General features: G+C 37.4%; 2 protein-coding genes across 6 annotated transcripts in view; one reads left to right on the forward strand and one right to left on the reverse strand.

The window, feature by feature from the left end:
• MSH3 (mutS homolog 3) overlaps positions 1 to 25,254 on the forward strand; it is a 195,128-nt gene that overhangs the window by 25,069 nt on the left and 144,805 nt on the right. The gene's annotated exons all lie outside the window — the stretch shown is intronic.
• DHFR (dihydrofolate reductase) lies at positions 3,514 to 25,237 on the reverse strand. 4 transcript variants are annotated; one of them, XM_019728218.3, is made up of 7 exons: positions 24,982 to 25,237; positions 24,593 to 24,642; positions 22,898 to 23,003; positions 15,768 to 15,894; positions 13,427 to 13,542; positions 6,096 to 6,179; positions 3,514 to 3,765 (listed from the first exon to the last, which is right to left on the reverse strand). In XM_019728218.3, the coding sequence occupies exons 1-6, from the start codon at positions 25,161 to 25,163 to the stop codon at positions 6,101 to 6,103; spliced, it is 660 nt and encodes a 219-aa protein (XP_019583777.1). In that variant the 5' UTR covers positions 25,164 to 25,237; the 3' UTR covers positions 3,514 to 3,765; positions 6,096 to 6,100. The 4 variants fall into 4 exon arrangements, with proteins under 4 accessions (XP_019583777.1, XP_019583778.1, XP_088652716.1 ...); XM_019728219.3 differs by having other exon boundaries at positions 6,090 to 6,179; XM_088796590.1 differs by lacking the exon at positions 6,096 to 6,179.

Raw genomic sequence — 25,254 nt, forward strand, 5'->3', positions numbered from 1 at the left:
TTGCCTTGAAAGAGCTGGCATTCTGGCAGCACTGACGTGGCAAACACTGTTAATTGTATTTTCGTGTCCATCCTCCTTTCTTCCTTGCCAAGAGACCTCTGATTTTGTTGGCGGGAGGGGGATATACTAGCCCCAGATGATAGATCAAGATTAGTTTTAAGCCAGTGATCCTAAATTCTGATGTGCGTTAATTAGAATTAGACTCGAATGCTAGGAGGATTTGGGACAAGTTTTATTTTCCTAATGAAAGGGAAACGTGTGCCGGACATTGCTTCCTTTCTCTCTTCTTCCTGCTGTGAACATGGACTTAATTTCTGAAGCAGTAGTAGCCCACTTACAACCTGAGAGAAAAACCAGGAGACTCAGAGTCAGCAAATCCCAATTTGTTTAAACCAGTCACTTGGATTTTCTGGTACTTGCAGCTGAAAACATTCCTTTGAATAACAATGGCTGTGAGGCAAACTGCATTTAAGGGCTGTAAGAGGGATGATTGGGAGTGCTTAGTGATTCGGAGGAGTGTGAGAGGGAAGGCTTCGAGAGAGGTAACATTTCAAATCTGGGCAGGGCTCTGAGGAACGGCATGGTTTAGGTTGCAGGATACAGAGAGGGAGGAATTACGGGCAGAGAGAATTGCATAAAAAGGGGCATGTGTGGGGCAAAGCTTGGATTGGATCCTTTGGGGTGTTTGTGAGGAGCTGAGAGTGGCTTATGTACATTGTAGAATGGAAACTAGATAATAACTCTGGAGAAGGAGGGGTGGCCGGTTAGCTCAGTTGGTTAGAGCGTGGTGCTGATAACACTAAGGTTGCCGGTTCAATCCCCACATGGGCCACTGTGAGCTTCGTACTACTTAAAAAAAGAACCCCAATAAATTAAAAAACAAAACAAACAAAAAAATCAAACTCCAGAGAGGGTAATCAGTGCCACCTGTAGAGGACACTAAAGGCCCAGGTGGAATTTGGCCTTAGCTCGGCGAGCATTAAGGAGGTGACAGTGGCATAATTAGAGGTGCAGTTCAGAAAGATTGTCTTGGTGATGGATTGTTGGGGACGTGGATTGCTGGGGAGGGAGATCAGAGATGGAAAAACTACCAATTTAGGTTCCTGCAACAACCCAAGTGAGAGCAAATAAAGACCTGAACTAGAAGTGGTTATGAAAAAGAGAGAACAAATTGAGAGGTGCCTCAAAAGTGGAGTAGGCACTTGGCACTAGATGGAAGTGGGGCCTGAAAACACCTACCCTTCCTTAGTAAGGCCTTGCCCTGCATTTTGGAATCTGGAGATGAAGTTCCTTCAGGGCTTTTCCTCTGCCTGCAGCGTGTATCTGCCTTCCCCTGGACCCTCAGTCACCTCTTCTCTAGATCCTTCAACACCAAGCTCAAATCCCACTTTAGAAAGAGCCCTATGTCCCTCAATAGGAGAACGGATGAACTGTGGTGTAGCCGTAAAATAGAATACTAATTAGTTATGAAAAGGAACAAACCAGTGATGCATGCAACAACATGGCTGAATCGCAAATAAATTATGCTGAGTGACATAAGCCAGACCAAAGGAGTGCATCCTATATGACTTTATTCATATGAAGCTCAGGAATAGGCAAAAATAATCTATGGGAAAAAAACCCAGACTAGCGGTTGCCTTTGAAGGTGGGGGATCGACTGGGAAAAGGTTTGAGGGAGTATTCTGGAGTGACTGACAGAGGTTTGGGTGACACAAGTATATGCTTTTGTCAAAACCTGTAGAATGCTGCACTTTAGATCTGCATTTCACTATGTCAGTTTTACCCTCCAAAATGTAAACGGGTATTGAACCACAATTAATGATATACAAGCTTAAGAACTTAGGGATGAAGCATACTGATATTTATAACTTACTTGGAAATTCTTCAAAATGTAAGATGGTTAAATATGTGGGAAAGCAGAGATAGAAGTGTAATAGAAGTGTTAATAATAATAGAATCTAGGTGATGGGTAAATGGGTGTTTAACATATAACTCAACTTTACTGTGTGTTTGAACTGGTTCGTAATAAAATGCTGGGCAGCGGGGGGAAATCCGAGTATAAGTTTTGCTAATTCACCCATCAGAGAACTGGCAGTGAGAAACTAACCTGCAGGCAAACTTGGGCATTTTGAGGGGGCTATGACCAGGGGTTGAAAAGGGGGCAGTTTCATTCAGGGTCCCTTTCCTAAATGACTTTGGCTGGTAGGTGCACCAGGAAAATCTCTCGTTTTCTTGAGTCCCATCATCATCGTGTCCTCCTCCTGGCAGAGTAACCTCTGTTCCTTCAGGGTTTGGCTTGTGTGTTGGCCCTGTGGTGAAGTAGAGACCACCTAAAATTTGTCTTCCAATAAGTAAGTTTCACATTTACTTTCATTACCAACTGCAAAGTTATTCGAAATACCATACAATGGGATTTGTTCCTTTTGTTCCAAGAATAAAAAGGTGTAACAGAAATGTCAACATGACAGAAACCCTTTCTGGTCCACCTGAGATCTCCTGGGGAACAGATAATTAGGAACGGTCACTAATGCAATCTCACCTTTGTCACCGGAATAGCACAACTTCGTGTTGATTTTTCAGGGCTTCTTTCCAGTGTTTGGCCAGAGGTTCCATCTTTTCTTTGAGTCTCTAATTCTATTCCTGGTACTCATTTAATTATGTAGTTTTGTTTTTCCTCCCAGCTGGAAAATCCTTGATCACAAGGTTCAATCTGCCAAAGGTCATTGTTTATCTGAATCTTTTCAGCAGCTGGCCAGCCAACCTTTCCCTCACAGTCACGTTGCGTAATTGGGTCATTTGCTGTATTTTTAGTGTATATTAACTATAAAAGAAAAAGTCTTGTTACTGGACACCTATGAGCTATTGATATTTTCATCTGTATTTGTAGTACATATTTAATGAAAGTCTTTAGTTCTCAAAATAGATCAGCAACCGTAGATCTAGTCTTTTTACTTTTTCCAATCTTATGTTGATTTCTCACAATCTGCTTTGCTTCATTTAGATATCCTAGATAGGAAATAAGCACTGCCCAGTGACTTACAAACCTTGAGTCGGCTTCCGGGTCACTTGGGGCGCTTGACTAAAATGTAGACCCTAGGACCCGTCCCTTGTACAGGGGATGACATTTTGAGAAACATGCCCGTTTAGGACGTGGTTATGTTACAAAATTTCAATCTCACAGAACATAAAATGTGCTAACCTGAATATTTGGAACATGTGTGTGTTATTATTTATCTTCCCCTCAACTTATCACCACCTTATAGTGCTGTTTCATAAATTAATTTGGAAAAAGTGAGACCTTGATTATCTGTCTTAAATGATGAACAAACCAGGCACCATGAGAGAAAGGCTGACGGTTTTCTAACAGTTGGTCTTTGGAATTTTGTGTGACCCTCAGCTAATTGTTTTCCTTTCTCCATTTTTACGCTGACTGTGGAGATAAATTGCCACAAGTCTTTGAAATTTTATGTGAGGTGTTCAAAGAATAACAGAAGGGCAGCACTTACAAACTAGTGCAACTTAAGAATTGTTTTTATTAAAGAAATACAAGCAAGTGGTTAAATAAAATTAAATGGTTCCAAGTCTTAGTGAAAACAAGTCGCCCTACCCTCTCCCCCTAACCTCAATTGTCCTTGATTATTTGGTCGAGTATAGATTTATCAGTTGAAAATAACTTTCTTCTCAGAATTTTGAAGGCATGATTCTGTTGTTTTGTTTCTTTTCCTTTTACTCCTTCTCTCCTTCCAAGTATCTCAAAATTGGTAGCTGCAAAATCAAAATCAAACTCCATCAGAAAATCCCATTAACTCCAACTTCAAAATATATCCCGTATCACAATTTTTTCACTATACCCAGCTCTTCGGTCCAAGTTACCATCATCTCTCTCCTGAATTTCTAATTGGTCTTACTGCTTCTGTATTTTTTTAAATTGTAAAATATTTCAAACAAACCATGTGTGACTTTATACTTTTTATTACATAAAAAGTATGAAATTCTTACATAATTATAAACATATGGAATTGCTTTAGGTGTTTAGCATTCATTGTTCCTGTGCATGCCAGCAGCTTGTTAATTCAAACACCCGGGCTCCATTTAGCAACAGAAGTATGTTAAGCAGTACACAGGGCAGGGAATTGACAACCCTGGGACAAGCTCCCAACCAGTGATGAGGAGGGGATAAATACTTGTCTTCTTCCCCTCCATTTCCCGGCTATCTCAGTAGTAAGTACTGAACTTGTACCCAATGAGAACCTGCTCACTGACTTTGAACTGGCTTTATTATCTTCCCAGTTTCACTTATCCACATGTCAATGGTGCTTTCTGGTTATCACCTATCAAATAAACTGCTTTCATTTAAATTCTAGTGTCGGGGTCTGCTTTAGGGGGAAACACAATCTAAGATAGTAATGTATTCATTTTCCTGTCACTGGATTTCAGGTTTAGTTTTACACTATTATAAACAAGGCTGCAACATATTTCCACATATACATATATATATGTATGTATATATATATGTATGTATATATATGTGTGTGTATATATATATATATCTGGAGGTTTTCTTTTGGTGTTTATCTGTGAGTGGAACGGCTGGATCAAAGGGTATGTGCATCCTTAATAAATACTAGAGAGTGCCACTGTTTTCTTGTGGTTTGTTGGTCTTATGCAGTATTGATTTCTATTCTGTGTGATCTGTTTTTGTTTTCCCCCTCTCTAAAAGATTTTTAGGAAATTTTACTCCTGATGTTCTGTATCCTAATTTTACTTCTGAACGTAAAGGGAGCAATTTATTATCTTAAGTAATTTTTCATGAAAATAAGCATGTTTCAAAAAAAAATATAATCACAACAGACATACCTAGTGCATAAAATAACACACCCAATCCTGATACTGTCAACAGTTTACAGCATATTTTTTCCTACATATAGTTACACTTACTAAAAATTTTGGGAACTACACAATTTGATTCTTTCACTTAGCAATCTCTGGCATTTTTTTTGTTCAGTACTTCGTTCTTTTTAACTGATGAAGGACATTCAATTTTACAGACATTGGTTAGTTACTTCTTTATTGTTCAACATTTGGGCTGTTTCCAAGTTTTAAAAATTGGAGCACAAACACTCTTGGGTTCATCTCTTTGTTCAGGATTAATTTTTAGAAGTGGAAGTTCAGGGTCCAAACCCAGGATATTTTGAATATTAATTGATACTGCTAACTTATAATCTAAAAAAGTTGTACCAATTTACAAAGCAGAAAATGCTATTTCTTTGGATACCTAAAAATGTAAATGTTTGCTAACCTGATGAGTAAAACATGTTTTCATTTTTTAATTATGTGAAGTTTATTTTCTAATTTACTAATTTTGGTTTCTAGCAATATCCATTCTCTTTGAATTTTTAATTTTAGCCATATGTTTGTTATTAGATCACTCATTTTTGTAAAGAGCAGCCTGTTCTTGTTCTATCATTGTAACATCCCATGGCATCTCACCCAAGATCAGAAGCAGAGTTTTTAAAGGTCTTAGACCTTCTCTTTTAATCATCAAAAAGGTAGTCTCCTACCTGCTTCTTTACCATCCCTGTGGAATGTACTGAAGTTCTCCACTTACTGGTTCCTTGTCTGAGTGAACAGAAGTTTTTTCAGAAGTGTGATGTGCATAGAGTAATTCATGGTCCCCATTTTGATCTAATTTTCTTTTACTATCTGAGTTCTAACTGTTCTGTTGATAATTCATTTCTGACATTTGGACAAATCTCTCTAGCTCCTATCTTTATAGGCCCTGGTTTCAACTTATGCTCTCAGGGTGCCTTGGTGGGAATGCTACCCTACGCATGTGTGAGGGACCTGATCCTGGCCCCTGATGGACATTCAGACAGTCACAGCAAGAAATGTTTCACAAATGGTATTGAGATATCATAGGGAAGATTAATCTTAACCAAATCTATTTAAGATTAATTAATTAATAAAAACACATTGCTTAGAGATAGTTATCCATAGAGCTAAAATCCAAAGAAGTTTCTTTTTCTAATGTTTAAATACATAATTGTTTAGAGGGGCTGGGGAACAACTTGAAATAAAGCAGAAAACACCTTTACATTAATCATTCTTTTTTTTCATATACTTCAAATTTGTACTTAATGCCTTTCTCCTCCTGGACATCAGAAGGAATACCCGGGTATCTGTAAAAGAAATACATATATAATTAAATAATGTATCAATAAAAAAGATAGCTTCCCTGACTCAACCAAATGGTATCACTAATGCATAAGGTAAATAAAAGGTTTCCTTTCCTTTTTTTCTTCACAGTGGTAAGCCACCATGAAATAGGTACTATGCAAATATACTATATATGCAAACGGAAAGAAAAAATTTCAAACTGTATAGAAAGTTAGAAAATGAAAAGTATAATTTTCCTGCCTCCTTATTCTTCTCTCTAGAACTAACTGCTGTTAGCAGTTTCTTTTCTCTTTCCACTCTATCACCCAGCAAATACGAAAATTTTGAAGAACATTTTGCAAGTCTTACATTTGGTATTGAATTTCTTGTTTGAGCAAAAAAAAACCCCAGCAAAATACAACCTTTAGCGGTTTAGAGCAGAACTGAAGTTATGTGCCCTGCATGGTGACAGATTCTTTACTGCTGTTTAATCAATGGACTCCATAGTGCTCTAATTCCCCAATGCGTGGCTTATTGCAATTCCTTTACTAGAATCACTGTTTATCTTTTCTATTCCCTCTCACTTAGGTATGTGTTCCCTCCAGATTCCAATTCAAAACCCAGGCCCTCCTTTGGGTACATACCCAGAAGTGGGATTGCTAGATCAAACGGTAGTTCTATTTTTAATTTTTTTTTTGAGGAACCATCATACTGTTTTCCATAGCGGCTATACTATTAGGTTGGTGCAAAAGTAATTGCAAGAACCGCAATTACTTTTGCACCAACCTAATATTTTACATGCCCACCAACAGTGTTCCAGTTTTTTCACATCCTCACCACTGATTCTTCTCTTTTTTGATAACTGAAATCAGTTAGTGACAGTAGCCAAGGTGTGGAAATAACCTAAATGTCCACTGATAGATGAATGGATAAAGAAACTATGGTATATACCCACAGTGAATATTATTCAGCCTTAAAAAGGAGGAAATCCTATACTATGCAACAACATGGATGAACTTGGAGACATTATGCTAAGTGAAGTACGCCAGTCACAGAAGGACAAATGCTGTGTGGTTCTAATTATTAATATATGAGGTGTCTGAAATAGTTAAACTCATAGAAACAGAGAGAAGGATGGTTGAAAGGCCTAGAGGGAAAGGGGAAATGGAGTTGCTGTGCAAAGGGTATATATAAAGTTTCAGTTATACAAGATGACTAACTGCTAGAGATCTGCTATGCAACATGGGACCTATATTTAATAATACTGTATTGAACACATACAAATTTGTTGAGTAGATCAGATGTGTTCTTACCACAATAAAAAGTTATTTTTACAACTGAAAAAAAGCCACAACCAACAGAAAAACAAAACGCAGTTCCTCTCCTGAAGACTGTTCTGACTGCTCTGGTCTCCAACCCAAATCCAGGTGCACCCCCCTTCCTCTGTGCTGTAGGTTGCAGCCCACTATGCTCCAGGTGGCTTACCACGGTGAAGGAAAACAGGAAGGGAAACCTTTTATTTACCTTATACTTGGTTGATGCCATTTGGCTGAGTCAGGGAAGCTTTCATCAGACTTGTGTGTTTGACTCTGGCTCTGCTGTGTGACACTTGGCTATCAATAAGTCTTCATTCTTATAAAAAATTTACCATTGTGAGCACATTAAGTGCTCTGCAAATGTTACCCATTAATATTATTAGTTTGTTTGATTCCCCTATTTTCTAAAGTCATTGTAGGCAGGGATAATACAGAAATAAATTTAAATCTCTTATGATAGCCAACACAATATTGAGTAATAATGGGCATTAAACTGTTGTCTAATTAGATTATGACATTTGGATAAAAAATATAATTAGACACATGAAGTAACAATAGTATAATAATATGTAAGGAAAAGGAAAAAGTGTTTTCTCTTGAATAATTTATATGTCTCTTGAACAATTTATGTTTCTATTTACCAACCATTTTCTAAGCTGTTTAGTAGCAGTATAGCTTTTTTTCTTAAAGAAATGACTCTACTAGGCCAACTTTTAACCACAATTTTAATATATTTGGAATGAGTCACCAAAAGTATGTACATTTGTGTGTGTGTATGTGTGTAAAATTTTCAAGACTATTGAGATCGTCAGTTAATAAGATAAAAGCAAAGTATTAAAATTATTTCTAAAACTATGAATAATAACTTAGAAATAACTATGCTTCTGGCTGGATATGATCACTAGCCACGGTACTCATGTTAATCTTCTCTGTGAAACTAAAATTTAATTGTGCTTAAGATTAATTTTACTTTCCACAATATTCACATAATCTGTTTTCATAATGATTAAACTACCTCATAATCATAATTCCAAACTTTTCTGAAGAACAAACTGGTTAAGAGCCACACTTGAACTCTGAGTTTAAAGTCTAACAGGATTTGGAAAAAGCTTCTATTTGTTATGAACCAGCCGAGAAAGATAGAGACTCTCCTCTAGAATCTTCAAGCATTTAAGAAGCCAATGAATAAAAGAAACCTGAGATCTGAACTGACAAAGCATCACAAGAACATAGAGATGATTTGATAGAAAGTCTGAGATAGAGGTAAAGAGAGTTCTTGAAACAGTTATTTATAAGAAACAAACTACAACTAAAATACAATGAAGACTCTATAGGAGTCTATAGGCTCAGGAGGAGAGGGATGTACAAATAGTGTGGACAGATGTGCCAGGATCCTTTGGACAGCCAGGAAGTAATGCAACAGCAGTCAGCCCATGGAAAACCCACTTTACGTTGTCCACTGATAGGGGGCATCTGTCCCAGCTCTGGAGCCAGTTACTTCCTCAAAGGCCTCTTCCTGGTCTTTCTCCTCTTTGACTGCATCTCACATGAAAGGTGAATAACTAGAAGGAGAAGCCTGTTGGGGGCTCATTAAGCAGAAAACTGCTGGTATAAAATATTTGGGCCTGCTGGTTTAGTTGGAGCCTAGTGTGAAATAGTCTGGGATAAAAAGATTTCTTCCAGGCAAGATGAGGGCAGAGGCTTAGAGGACACGCTGGCCTGTTGCTGTCACAAGAATAATTACAGACAATCACCTGAGGGGGTGTTGTGTGGGCAGACAAAAAGCAAAACCATATTACTTTGTTAAAATTGCCTTCTGCTTTTAGGTTTCCACCACGTGTGGCTTCACCTACACTCTAATTTTATTCTCATCATGCTTCATGATAGTTCGGTCGTTTTTATTTCATTATACCAATGCTTTTATTATCAGGAAGCATGGTGTTAATAACAATGTGTTTGGACTGAACCCTTTGTAACCACAAGAAGCCTACTGATAGGGATAATGGGGGTCTAAACTAAGTGGTAGCTGTGGGGAAAGAAGAAGGTGAGAATGATCAGTGTTCGTTTCTGGACAACGGGAGCAATTCTAAGTTCCCCAATGTACAGAGATTTGGAGAGTAAGCAGCTCGAGAATTGAGCAATGTTTCAGACTTCCAGGGACAAAGTATATCCGTTTTATCTTCAGAGGTTTTCTTTTCCTTTACCTCATGAAGGATGGCCTACTCCAGATCTCTCCATACGGTATTCTCTCCAACCACGTTAAAGAAGCTGTTATTATCATGTTGGTAGAGGCCTGAAAGTCAGATGACCATCAAATGCTGTAATGGAAAAAAGGACTTTCCATGTTCATCCATAGCTTTGTTTAGAAGGTCCCTTTTGGAGCAATTTCCTTGGATTTTGGCTTTGGAAAGCAATTTCCTATCTGAAGCTAATCACCATTAAAATTTTCTAAGATATGTAAAGAAGAATTCATACCAATTCTTCACACATTCTTCCAAAAATAGAAGAGGAGAGAGAGCATTTCCCCACTAATTCTGTGAGGCTAGTATTATCCTGACACCAAAACCAGGTGAAGACATTACAAAAAAGCAACCTATAGCCCAATATCCCTCATGAATATAAATGCAAAAATCCTCAACAAAATATTAGCAAACTGAATCCAGTTATATAGAAAAAGGATTTTCCCAAGTAGATGTATCCCATAATACAAGATTAGTCTAATACAAAACTCAAGCAATGTAACACACCATATTAATAGTGTATTAAATATTGGTATATTTTTTCTCATTAAAGACAAAAACCACGTGATCATCTCAATAGACTCAAAAGCATTTGACAAAATCCAATGCCCCTTCATGATCAAAACACACAATGAAGTAGGAATAGAAGAGGTCTTCAATGTAATAAAGGGCATGTACGGAAAACCCACAGCTGATACCATACTTAATGGTAAAAGACTGAATACTTTCCCTCTAAGATCAGGAACAAGACAATGAGGTGTTGTCCTTGCCATTTCTAATCAACGTTGTACTGGAAGTTCCAGCCAGGGCAATTTTGCAAGAAAAAAAAATTTAAAAAAATCCATATTAGAATGGAAGAAGTAAAACTATCTCTATTTGTAAATGATATTGCCTAAGTATAGAAAATCCTATCCACCACCAAAACTAATAAATGAGTTTAGCAAGGTTGCGGGATACTATATCAATAAACAAAAGTCAATTGTATTTTTATGTATTACCAATGAACAGTCTGAAAATACAATTAAGAAAAGTTCCTTTTATAATAGTATCAAAAATAATAAAATAATTAAGAACATACATAACACTTGAGTACAAGGCGATATACTGAAAGCTACAAAACATTGCTGAAGGAAATCAAAGACCTAAATAAGTAGAAAGACTGACACGTTCATGATTTGAAAGACAAATATCGCTAAGATAATAATACTCTCCAAAGTAATCTACAGATGCAATACAATTCCTATCAAAATCCTAGCTTGGTTTTTGGCAGAAACTGACAAGCTGATCATAAAATTTACATGGAAATGCAAGGGACCCAGAATACCCAAAACAATGTGAAAAAGAACAAAGTTGGAGGACTTGTACTTCATGATTGCAAAAGTTATTACACAGCTGCATTAATCAAGACAGTATGGTCCTGGCATAAAGACAGACATAGATCAATGGAATAGAACTGGGAGGCCAGAAATAAACTCTCACATTTATGGTCCACTCATTTTTGACAAGGGTGTCAAGACAATTCAATGGGAGAAAGGATAGTCCTTTCAACAAATAGTGATAGGACAACTGGATAGCCACTTACCAAAGAATGACCTTGGGCCCTTCCTTACACCATACATAAATTAACTATAATGGAGCATATACTTAAAGTAAGAGTTAAAACTATAAAACTCTTAGTAGAACACGTAGGAGTAAATCTCTGTGAGCTTGGGTTAGGCAATGGTTTCTTAGGTATGACACCATAAGGACAAGTTGCAAAAGGAAAAATGGGACATCAAAATTAAAAACCTTTGTGCTGAAAATGATATCATTAAGAAAGTGAAAAGGCAATTCAGATAATGGGAAAAATTTGTGAAGCAATCACTAATGATATATGATAAACTTGAAAACAGTATGCTAAGTGTGAGAAGCCAATTCTAAGAAAGATTATATTATATGATTCTGCTTACATGAAATGTCCAGAAAAGGCATTATCTACAGAGACAGAAAAATAGGTTAATGGTTCCTAGGGCTAGGAGGGCAGGGGGAGTTGTGAATGAGTGCTAATGGGTACAGGGATTTTAGGGGGGTGATGAAAATGTTCTAAACATAGATTGTGGTGATGGTTGCACAACTCTGTGAATATACTAAAATCATTGAATTACATACTTTCAATGGGTGAATGTTGTCATGTGTGAATCATCTCTCAGTAAAGATGTTAAAATTTTCATTTCTAGAGAGAAGCAGAATGGTATTTGTTTTAGTTATCAACGATCCTGAAGCGTCATAGCTTTGGACAGAGGTCTGATTGAGAATGATAGGATTTGGAAAGGTATTTAACATGGAGCTGATTCACACAGTAATCTATTCTTTTTGTTGGTAGCAAAGAGAAAGATAAGAAATAACGGACAACAGAGATCAATATTCACATACTGTGACAATCAGCAACCTAAGCCGTACAAGAGAAAACACATAAAGTGCGACAAACAAACACAACTGATTTTTATATAAATATACATGAGATCACTAAGTGGGACTTTTCTAAGTAGTCACCTTTGGAAACTAGAAGCAAAAGCCTGACCTTTAGGTGTTCAGAAAATTTTTAGAGTTCTTATAATTTCTCAGATTTCCTTATAGTTAAGAGCCCAAGAAAATCAGTCACACATTTCATCTGATTCAAGACTAATACCTATTACTCTACAGAGTGATAGACTATTATTCTAAAGCTTAGCCATCCATTTATTCAGACTTGGCTCTGAATGTTCTTTTATGAGGTATTTACAAGAACATACACTCAAAGAAAAATGACTGGATTCAACAGAGAAGATTTGAAAGAATGTGTTAAAAGCTAGTCAATAATGCTGATATAATTAATCTTAAAGCTGAAAAGTGCTTTGAAACTAAAATGCTATGAATGTTCAAAATCAGGCTAAAATCACAACTACACAATAAAGCAAGTGTAACCTCTTCTTTCCATCTCCACCACTGCTATCTAAGTCCCTTCCTCTTTCACCTGCACTGCTACAACTCACCGGTCTCCCAGCTTCATTCTTGTTCTTCCTACTCCATTCTCCCCAACCAGCCAGAACAACATCACTCTATTCAGAACCCCCTAAATCTGCACTTGGTCTGATCCCTTTGGGTCTCCCCCTTGCTCACAATTCCCACAGTGGCTTTCAGGACTCAGGGAACATGCCAAGTTTGTTCCTGCCCCGAGGTCTCTGCACTGGCTATTCCCGTTTCCTGGCATGGTCTTCCCTGCTCTTTGCATGGCTGGCTTCTTGCCATTTGGATTTCAGTGTAATGCCACTTTTCAGAGAGGACTGCTCAGACTGTAACTATATTTATCACATCACAATATTTCAGTTCTCCACACAGCAACTCTTTTGATGTTTATCTACTGTTTGCCACCCTCCCTCTCTACTACAAACAGTGCAACCTGGAGAGTAGTGATGGCATGTGTCTTGGTAAACACTCTTTCCCCAATGCTGGACACTGTCTGATGCTAAACACAGATCTTATAGAATGGACTAATGACTACTCTATAGATTTCAGTAAAATCATTATAACTTGAACATTCCCAAGTCTGTTAAAGCAGATTTCCAAAAATTTCTATAGTATTTGTCTATAAAACATTATTACCCCAAACCGGTCTGAACAGACATATTCTTGCCTATTAATTCTTAAGCTGGAAATCCAAAAGTGCTTCGGACTAATTAATAACATTTTACTTACTCTGGGAGAAGTTTGTATTTCTCCAAATCAATTTCTGGAAAAAATACGTCACTTTCAAATTCTTGCATGATCCTTGTCACAAATAGTCTAAGATGGCCTGGCTTGCTGATGGCTTCCTTTGAAACAAAGCAAAAGGCATCAATTTCCTTATTTGTCAGTGTCAAAAGGAATAAAAACTGAGATTTTTGTTTGTTTTAATTTTATAGTCAAGTTTGTACTGGGTATTAAAGACATGCTACATAACATGTTACCTGCAAAGAATGATTTTTAAATATCCTATTCTTTACTTCGGTGCCCTGCAAAATATGCCTTAGTTGAGAATGGCACTAATCATTCTCAATAATTATGAGAGTGAGTTAAAATATATATTCTGGTCTCTAGTTTGCTTACATGAATTTTTTTTCATTTCAGCATTCAGTTTTGTCTTTTTTCTTTGATGGTTGTTTAGGAATTAAGAACCCCAAATTATCTAGTGACTCCACAGAAAAATTTACATATGTATATATGGATAAGATAGTATAATTTCGTGAGACCTTGACTACTGAAAAATCCCAAGGGCATACTTAGTACATTTACATAAAAATTAATAATGCTTCCATTTCCCAGGAGATAGCTACAATGCTAGTAGGTGATTTAGTCTACCTCTTGTTGCTAATGATTGTATTTGGCCTCATACTGTTAATGACTTTTCTATCTGCCGCCTAGAGTACTGTTGATAGTTTCTACAGAAAAAACTGCCCTGGAAGGAATATCTTAAAACTCTAATAAAAAGTCAAGAGTCCTAAGTGCAGCTCCAAGAAAGCTGTAACTCTTGATTTTCAAATAGCTTATTGGGGAGGAAAAAAAGAAAAAATATATATACACACATATATAACTATCCTTAAAATTCCAAATAAGGTCATAGAAAACATTTTACTTTTTGTTTTTGATACTGCAGCTTATACTATTACATCATTTATTCTGTTGTCACAACCAAATAAATATTCTACCAGTTCTTGCTATACTAAAAATTAGAAAAACTGAATGGGAGTAACCACAGCAGTGTTTCAAAGTCTCTATCAAAGTCAATGATAGAGGACAAACTTGTCTGTACAGGGTCCAATGATAAGTATTTCAGGCTTTGTGGGCAATATGGTTTCTTACCTTTGTAGGCAAAAGCAGCCACAGCCAATACTACATCAATAGGTGTGATTGTGTTCCAATGATACTTTATTTATAAAAACAAGCAACTGTTGGCCTGATTTGGTCCATGGGAATATAAGCCTAAATGTTCTACAAACTATTGTGACATGAGGTAGGTGGATAATGCAAAATTATAACCTGGAGGTTCTAATTCCTTATAATTTATATACATATACGTATGTATATATCTATACACATATAGATGTATCAAATAATATAAGTGAATTTAATTTTAAGTACTTATATGTTTTTTAAAGAATATACTTTCAAGTGAATATGTTATTGAATCATTCAAAATGAATACTGAACAAAATGAAGAAATGACTTGTTTCCTTGGAAAGTCACACTCAGCTGAAAGATCAAAGGAAAATGTCTATTTTACCCCTATTACAAATGGAAAAAGTGTAGAAACAGGAACCCAAGAAACAGAGTTTTTATAATGCCATCTAGGATGCTGGTATACCTCTTCTTTCTCAAATAATTTCAGGGTACATGTTACCACAAGCCACCAAAGCACAGGAGCTGATTTTCTTCCTCTCCACAAATGTTAATATTTCATTAGTGTTTTCCAAGAGCAAAAAAATTCCATTTATTATCCTCAAAATTTTTGAAAGCTGGAAGTCATTTGGTATCCAGAAAAAGGAGTATTTTCCTTTTATCTACTGTTTTTCCTTATGATAATAAAATCACGTAATATTTTTTTCAATGTCCTCACATTATATGCAAGTTTTATGCTTTTAACAAATTCAAATACATCTGGTCAATGTATATCAACTGACAGCCCCATCCCGTTCTCAGTAAGAGACATATTTATCCTTGAAAAGGGTATAACTCAGTGTATCAGGGCACATCCCAGGAGTAGAAAAGCGTCCAGTCCAAGTATGAATCTAAGGGAAGGATTTAGAATGTTTTTTAAATTGGAAACATCAACTATTTTGAATTGCAAATAAACTCGTAAAGACTTAAAAAGTTACTTTTACACTTTTATTTAGTTTGCATGATAGTATCAGAAAAAGAATAACTCTTATTGACACTATGTCCAACTTCCAGTAGCGATAATGTGCTTCCTTTGCTTATGGCTTAATTTTTTAAAAGTTCAGATGGCAGGGAAGCTGAAAGAGTAGAAAATTTCTTTGTATCTATAGTCAACTTTACTTACCTTATAAACAGCACTGCCTCCCACTATCCAAACCATGTCCACTTTATTTGTTAATTCTGGTTGCTCAATAAGTTCTAAGGCATCATCCAGACTTTTGGCAAGAAAATGAGCTCCTTGTGGAGGTTCCCTGAGGTTGAGAGAATTATATATAATTTCCATAGAACCCCTTCATACTGGTCAACAATCTATATAGAAAGCACTAATTATAAAACTAAAGTCATCACATTAATCCTTTCAACAAAAACCAGTTAATGTCAATATGGCCTATGGCCAGTATTTCAACCCACATTTGTGTATATATGGCCCACAATTAATTAAAAAATTACAGCACTTCTGGTATCTTGTGATATTTGTGTTGGAAAAAAAAAATCAGAACAGTAGTTGTCTCTGGAGGGATGGGGTAAAGATTCACGGGGAAGGAGCATAAGGAAACTTTCTAGGGGTTACAGTAATCTTCTGTATCTTTGGTATAGGGTTGGTTCTATAGGTGCATACATTTAACACAACTTAGCAAATGTACACAATATTGAATTCTAGTTAATGATGTGTATGCTGAAGTATTTAGGGGAAAACACACTAATGTCTGCAATTTACTTTGAAGTGCATAAAAAGAACAAAACCAATTGATGGACGGATGATAAAACAAACATAGTAAAATGTTAACGATAGAATCCATGTAGTAGGTATACAAGTGTTTACTGTAAAGGTTTATATGTTTGAAAGTTTCATGATAAAATATTGGAAAAAGAGTAATATGTTTGAATGACTGTTATGATATTCAAACTGTTAATATGTGTTAAGTAGGGAAGGAAATTCATATTTTAAACAATATAGAAATGGATAAAATATTAAAAAAAGATCATGTTATTACTTTTATAATTAAAAATCCCAAAAGGGAAAAGTTAATTAATTTCAGGGTTTACATTGACTAGCTCAATCTCTCCTAACCTCCACAACTGATTTTTTCTTTCGGGGGAGTAGGGGACTTGGAGGGAGGGTTGCAATTCCCATTATAAACAAGAAATGCATAATTAGGCTTTCATAGTAATTAGAAAGAAAACAAATTATAATTCAGGCTCAGGATTTTAGACTGATGCTTTTAAAAAAAATATATTAATTTCCTTTGAATGAACTAGTAGTTATAACAATGATTCATCAAGAGCTAATGGGCACTATTAATTCTTTTGGCTGCCTCCTGCCTTACCTTCTTGATACACATTTTACTTACTTCACTCTTTGTCATCTCTGAAGCAGTTAAAATAGCACAAAGAATGTATTTTGACTAAAGGCTGGAAAAGACGTGGAGGCCAGGGTTAGGTTAAATGAACCAAGGGATCCTCTATGGTATCAGGCGGTTGTGTTGACTGGTTTGGAATAGGCTGTTCAGCGGAAGAGTTTAGTGTGGAAGAAACAGATTTGGACTTGGGGGAGAAGATAGTCTAGTTAATAGACAGTGTAGAATGATTGAAACAGAATCAAGGTGGTTTTAGTAACAGGATGTTGAAGTCAGGAGTGATGACAGTATGTTGGGTAGAATGAAAAATGGTGATTTGGAACTGGCTTATGTGGAAAACTGGAAGAGGTATCCTAGAAGTTGGTGGATTACAGCAAAATGATTTACAAGGTGGTGTAAAAGGTTGGTGTGGACTTCAAAGAAAGGGGGCAATCATTTTGTGGTACAATGGCTTGAAGATGGTTCAAGGGATTAAGGTGAAGACTGCTTTTTCGCTCTTTAGTAGTGAGCCTTGGAAAAGGAAAACAAAGGCATGAAAGAAATGCTTCCGCAAAATGTTGCTATTTAGCAGTTTAGAAATAAGTTTCACAGGAAACACTGGACCCCCAGGTGGGTAAAAAAGTAAAAGCAAAAAGCTGAGCTAATGTTGGAGTTTATCAGCTCCTTTATAGCACAAATTCTAGACATGAACACAGTAAATGGCATATTGTTAAGCCCTCAATATTGTGACTTATTTCATTGCTAAAATTTCCTTCCTATAATTATCTCAAACCAATAGATTAGATTCCCTGACAATGGCGAGTTGGTATGTGGTAGCATACAAATTCTGTCCGTAAGTCTGTAGACATGCTGGGTATCTTGTTTTGAGAGTGTGAAAATTAAGAGATAATGCACATAGTAGGTATTCCCATCCCTTTCCTTAAAAGCCCTATTCCAGGGAGGCCGCTTTCTGCCTGATAGTTATATTAGAAAGAAAATATCTAACATTTCTTGAGTGCCTACTTGCTCTCCCAAGTAGTGGGATCAGGTACTGCTTTACATGCATCATACCATTTCATGTCACCAGCAGTGCCAGCAGGTACACAGGACACAGGTACATTTTTACAGATGACGATAGTGAGGCTGAGGGGTTAAGTAACCAATGATCACACAGCTAGGAGATGGTGGTCCTGGGATTGGAACTGTAGCAGCCTGATGCTGTTGGAGCCTGAGCTGCAACTTCTTACATACACACTATGTTCTCAGATGGTGGCCAAGGGCTACTAGGTGTCAGATAGGATGGTGTGGCTGCTTTAGGCAGAGCCCTCAGACCAGCTTATGGCTTTGGGCAGCCTCGTTTGATTACGTAAGGGTACCATATAAACATCCTTTTCCACCGTGCCCGAGGTGCAAGATAAAATGGCAGATGGAATCCTGGCCCAATTTCCCTGGCAACTGTTGGGCAAGCATTTAAAAACAAAAAGCCTTAGGCTACCATCCCATTTAACCAGAATTCACAAATATGTTCAATTTAAGACATTTCATACTCAGTCTTTAAAAATGTGATTTTCAGTTATTTAAAATTGGTTCAAGTATGCTCCCTCCTTATAATTGAATACTATGCAGCCACTAAAAATACCTACAGAAATTAATCTTCTAATATGTCAAATGAGGTAAAAAGGTAGGTTACAAAGCATTATATGGGGTGATCCTATTTTTATAAAATCAGATGTAATGTACCATCCATTCCGTGAAAATTTCTGAACCTCGAGTTTGCTAGGGGTCATGCTAGATGCTGGGAAAAGAGATTAAAAAAAAGAAAAAATCACTCTGTACCAAAAAGGTGGTAATGGCTGTCACAGAACTATCTCAGCAGTGTCAATAAAGTGAAGAGGACATGAAATGGAAGTGTGTGGAGGATGCTAGATGGGCAGAGGTGGTGCATTACCCGTGTGGGTCATGAGGGAGAATACTCCTGGGAGTATGATCCCTTAGCTGAGTCGCCAAGGAGATAAAAACATGTGCAAAACACAGAAGTGACAGACCTCCATGGATATTATTGAGGCTGACACTAAAGTTACAGAAGTTATTTAATCTAAGAAAGCTCCAAGAAAGTTGAGGGTAGAAGAAAAATAATCTGTGGTGAGATTTAAAATACGAAAGGGTAAGGACAACAGAGCAAGATCCGGAGGACAGAAGAAAAATGGAGTCTAGAATAATGCAGTGAGGGGGCAGAGGGGGAAGGGGATTGATTTCGATAGGAGGGGTTTTTGTCTGAAGATTGAGGGAAAGGAGCCAAGTGATACGTTAAGGTAAAATGATGAGCTCGTGAACCTGTTCACTGTGCTCTCATTAACTTTGATCTTTTCTATAAGCTATGAAGTGAGGTAATTCTGCTGAAGTAGCAAGGGTTGGGGGAGTAGGACCTGATACCTGCAGGGTGCCTTCTGTGTGCCAGAAATCTGTAAGTTATGAAATTTCATTTAATTCTCAAAAATCACTCTAAGAAGTTGTCATTATTAATCCCATTTAGTAGATTAGGAAATTGAGGTTCAGCAAAACTTACAGTTAATAAAGCTGAAAGCCTCAAAGTTAATAGGCACCAGAACAGGTATCAGAAGCCAGGTTGGTTAAGTCTTTGCTGTACCAAGTGTGTGTGAGTGATGGGGAAGGAATTGCAGCTTTGAGAAGAGGAGAAAGTTTTAATCACTGTGAAGATGATAGTGAAACCACAAAAAAGTATTAAACCATGAATTGTTAGTTTTTTGGATTGAAGATAAGTTACATCTTCTATCATGGAGGCAATTTCGGATTTTCTAATGATGTTATCAAAGCTACAGCATCGCAGTATAACATTCGTTACTTACGTTTTGGTTCCAAAGACTTTAATAAATGCTTTTAGATATAAATCACATACCATGCAATGTATCCTTGTAATGTGTACAATTCAGTTAACTTTTTAGATTGTTCATGGAGTTGTGCAACCATCTACTTTCAGAACATTTCCATCACCTCCCCCCAAAACCCTGTACCTATTATCAGTTTCTCCATTTCTACCCCCTCTGTCTTTATGGATTTGCCTACCCTGGACACTTCATATAATTGGAATCACGTGGTCTGTTGTATCTGGCTTTTTTCAGTCAGCATACTGTTTTCAAAGTTCATCCGTGTTGTAGCATGTATTAGTACTTCACTCCTTTTTACTGTGGGATAATAATTATTCCAGTGTATGGATATAGCACATTTTGTTTATTGTTCATTAGTTGATAAACATTTGGGATGTTTCCAATGTTTGGATGTTATGAATGATGCTGCTATGAATATTTGTGTACAAGTTTTTGTGTGGTAATGTTTTCATTTCTCTTGGATGTATACCAAGGAGAAGAATTGCTGGGTCATATAACTCCGTTTAATCTTTTGAGAAAGTGGCAATGTGTTTTCCAAAGGTGGCTGTATAACATTTCTTTTAAATCCATAATTTGATTGTCTACTAGAAAGCCTAGGAAAAACATTTTTTCCTTATATGTGACTTATTAAGGAAATAGTTACCCAAAATAACTTGTATGGGGCAGCAAATTTTGGGATTATCTTGAGGATTCAGTTTCTTTTTACATGGGGGAGGGGGTGGTGGTGAAAAATGAAGTGTCCCCAAAAACTTGCATGAGCAATAGTGATTTATCACTCCCCTTTTCTTTAGGACCTAACAGTGCCTGGCACATAGCAGGTGCTCAGGATATGTGTGGAACTGACCAGCAATTAATCAGGGAAGCAGGAGAAAGGACAAAAAATAAGCTCTAAATGTTTTTCTTAATTGGTATCCCTATTTCCTTGGAATGCTTGATAATAAAAACTTTAAGTTTTCTCTCTTTCTTAAAGACAAAGCAAAGTAGTACCAACAAATATTATATAAAAATATGTAAGAAACAGCCAAACCCAATTACACACACCACAGAGGGGTCATAAAGAAGAAATGAGACTCATCATTTGAGATTTCCTGGCTCAACTGAACATCTCTCCCACTGAGATTTCTTTGTTGTAGCTCAAGCTAGCCATAAATAAACTTGAGTAGTATTCCAGAATATGTTATTAAAGAGTATCTGGAAATGGCAATACAATCTGTGACTTGGATTCCACCAAGTAAAGAGATAAAGCAGAATATCCCAGCAACCAGGAGAAAGAGAACAGTATGAAGACTGAAGCAGAGGGCAAGACGCACATCAACACATCCCCCATCACCCGAAGGCAGTCAATGAAAATATTCTGGTACACTTCCTTTAAGATTTTTCCTATGCCGTTCTTGGAGGGATCTGGGAGAAAACCTACAGAAGTCTGAACCCCCTTAGCTGGTTGTTGTGTAATGTTTTTCTTTCCTATGGTGTGGTGGTCCTTGATGTGTACACGTGGTTAGGCTATGGTCCTCAGTTATTCAGACACTATGTGTTGCTGTGAAGGTATTTTATAGATGTGATTAAAGTTGGTAATTGGACGACTTCAATCTGGGTGGGCCTGATTCAATCAGTTGAAATGCCTTACAAACAGATGCGAAGCTACCCTGAAGAAGAAATTTCACTTGCAGACATCAGCTTCATCCCCTGCTGGAGAGTTCCAGCCTCCCCTTCCTGATGGCCTGCCCCACAGATTTTGGACTTGTCTTGCCAGCGCCCACACCTGTGTAACCAATTCCTTGTAAGAATAATAATATTAATACATATATATGTACTTTTGGTTCTGCAAGCAAGTAGTGCCCTAGGATACTGCATTCTTTTGTATGATTACATTAGTAGTTTAAGAAATAACAATAAAAAAAAAGAAACAACAATTTTCGTGGCAATCCCAAATTTTCCCTGAAGGTCTAATTCAGGCCAAACCTCCTCCCCCCAAACAAATAAACCAAACCTTGAGGTTCCAGAAGTTATGTAGTGGGTTAGGTCCAATGTAAAGAACAAAAACATAGAAATCAGGAGATCTCACATGTGGAGTAATGACATGAAGTCATGGTGAAGGTGAAAGCGCAGAGTTGATGGCATGGACAGTCTTAATGGTATTAACTCCCCCCCACCCCCAAATTTCCATGGCATTTCCAGGCATCAGAAACTATGTACTAGTGTTAGCTTGGAGGACAGAAAAATTCCTAGCAGAGGCCAACTGGACATACTACCTTCTCCTTATGATCCCTATGGCATTTCAATACTTTGAAATTTTTTATATGCAGACATAGGGTAAAGAACACAAGGACAGGGGGTGGCCGGTTGGCTCAGTGGTTAGCGTGAAGTGCTCATAACACCAAGATCGCCAGTTCGATTCCCACATGGGCCAGTGAGCTGTCCCCCCCACCCCAACTAATTGAAAATAACCGCTTGACTTGGAGCTGATGGGTCCTGGGAAAACACACTGTTCCCCAATTTAAAAAAAAAAAGAAAACAAGAACACAAGGACAAAATACTATTTAGATATTGGGGTAAATAGAGCACAAGATTATGACCAGATTTTTGCCCATCTTAAAATTTACATCTTACTGAATTTAGGCTTGGGTCCAGAGGGGATAACCAATTAATTTTGGCAAGTCCTAAAACATTTATGTTTTGATTTTATGTGAAAATGAAAAAGTTAATTTACATTATATAACTGATATGTGACCCTACTGAATTGAATTGAATGATGGTTCAAGGAAGCTTGCAATTCTGTTACCGTAGTGAGATTTAATGTATCTTTTCAAGGTGATAAAATCAATCACTTAAGTATAATAGCAGAAGTTACTGTCATGTGGCATAAATAAGTGCTTATTCATTTTCTATAATCACCTTTGTGATATTAAGCAGCTTTATCAATCGCTACATATGTAGTATTTTGTCACCCACTGACCTCCACCATAAGAAACGGGATATATTTTCTTGTGAATTTATGTTATAGTGCTTACTTGAGTTCTCTGCTGAGAACTAAATTAATCCTGTCCTTTAAAGGTCGATTCTTCTCAGGAATGGAGAACCAGGTCTTCCTACCCATAATCACCAAATTCTGCTTACCTATAAAATCACATAGAAAGAACAGGTGTATTTTGGGAATATCCATATATATTTTCATATATTTGCATGTGTGCATATATACAATGGTCATATTGACCTCTAGTGGATCTGCTTTAAAAAATTAAACTTTAAAACAGCTTTACCTAAACTTACCATTTATCACCCATTATTTAAATATAGTAACTTTTTCCCTTTGGATTTATCTAATTTATATTCAATATATATAGCTTTAATCAATCGCAGTCATGTATAATATAGTAGTGAAGAACAAAGATTCTGAGTCAAAGCGTTCAAGTTGAATGTATTCTTGTACTAAGCAAGTCATGTTAACCTGTGCCTTATTATTCCTTATCTGTAAAACTGAGATAACATAGTTCCTACTTCTCAAGTTGTTGTGGGGATGGAAGAGTTAGAATAATGTTTTGACATCTAAAGAGTACTGCTTAACTGTTTGATATAATAATGTTTTTCATGTTTGTATACTTTGTAGATTTACATTAATAGTTGTGCTTTTAAAGATAGCTGCTTCCATTCAATTAGCTTAAAATACTTTCAATTTGTGCCTTTTTCCTTAAAAACTTTATAAACATAGCTTCCATTTTTGGTTTAATTATTTAGGAGAATAAATTTTGAGATTCAGATATCTGTATTAAAGGAACATACACATTTCTGATTCTTGGTATGTTCTGAGAGACTACCATGTGCCTTTTCTTAAAAAATCATCATTAATTTGATTTTATTTAAACAAAACACTAATATTTACAAACTATAAGTAATAAGACTAAGCATTTTTCCATATTTTGCTTAGGATTCTAGAATGTTTCATGTCAATTCTTTATCTTCAAGTTCTTACCATCTTGTCTGTCAGTAACCTAAGTGCCAAGTCCAAGGACCTTGTATCTTATCTGTCCTGTTCAAATTATGCTGCACCTGCTCTTTTCTGACTTACTGTTCCCCCGTTGACTCTGCTATTCCTCCTCCTATGACCAAATATGTATCGTAGGTTTTAAATGGGTATCTCCCATATTCTTTTTCTTGGTTATATCCTCTTCTCTCCAGTGTCTCAATTCACCTAGTACGCTATGCCTTAATATCCTACAGGCACCTCAAAATCGTTACAAGTGCACACTATTCTCCACTCCTTTATTCTTGATTTCACTCAGACTCTTAAATTGAAAACCCGAGTGTTCAACCTTTGATGCCTTCCTGTATGTATCACCTTTAACCTCTTGTTCTCCATCCATATGGAGTATCAGGTAACAGTTCTTTGGACTTTTATCCTCTCCACTTACCATTTCTTCCAGCAGCTGTTCCAGCGGCCTCCTATGGTCATCCTTCCGAGCCTACCTCTCTACCTTGCTGACCCAATACCTCAATTGTACACGCGCCCACGTAATTTCAAGTAACATTTTTTCCCCAAAATGAAACGTTTAATAAGCTTTGGGAACTGCATACAGATCAAGGTTAAGACAAAACGTCCCAGATTAACATGAATAACTTTTCATTTAACTTTCATTAAGGAAAATTGTTCCCCATGTTCTGCGAACCTCAAGATGTTTTGCGAACCTCACTTAAAAATCCCACATTACCTTCTTCTGAAGAGGTTGTGGTCATTCTTTGGAAATGCTTGAATTCATTCCTACAAGTTACATAAACAGTGTTACTCAGAACGTTATCGCCTGGACTCAAGCTCTAACACACCAATGGGGGGGAGAGACTCCAGGGCTAGGACTTTGCTCGGGAGCAGGGCACCGCGGGAAAAATGCCTCGCGGAGTAGCAGGAGCTGGATGGAAATCAGTAACTTGGCCTCTCGGATCGGGACGAGGCGGGAGCCCCGGCCCAGCTCCTGTTAGCTTAGGTCGCAAGTCCAACTGCATTCTCCCGCCCAGCGCGGCCCGGTCCAAGTGCCCTGATCAAGAGCAGCTTGCGTCAGGCTCTATCCCATCCCACCCAACCCACCCCTGGCCCAGCAGGTACCTGAGCGGGGGCCAGGGCAAGTCTCCGTTCTTGCCGATCCCCATGTTCTGGGACACAGCAGCGATGCAATTTAGCGGACGAACCATGTCGGCGGCAGTAAAAACCCCTGAGCTCGCTCGCGACACCAGAAGTCCCAGCCAAATTTGGCGCGAAATTGTGGGCACCCGCCTCCTCGGTCCCATTTGTGCAGGCGAGACTCCGCCCCCGTCCCGCCCCCCGCCCCGGCGCACGGCTGGGTCGCGACGTACTCGCCCCTGCAGACGCCAGGCAACT

This window comes from Rhinolophus sinicus, chromosome 3, assembly GCF_057876585.1.
Source record: "Rhinolophus sinicus isolate RSI-liver-muscle chromosome 3, RSI-T2T, whole genome shotgun sequence".
In the NCBI taxonomy this organism is placed as follows: domain Eukaryota; kingdom Metazoa; phylum Chordata; class Mammalia; order Chiroptera; family Rhinolophidae; genus Rhinolophus; species Rhinolophus sinicus.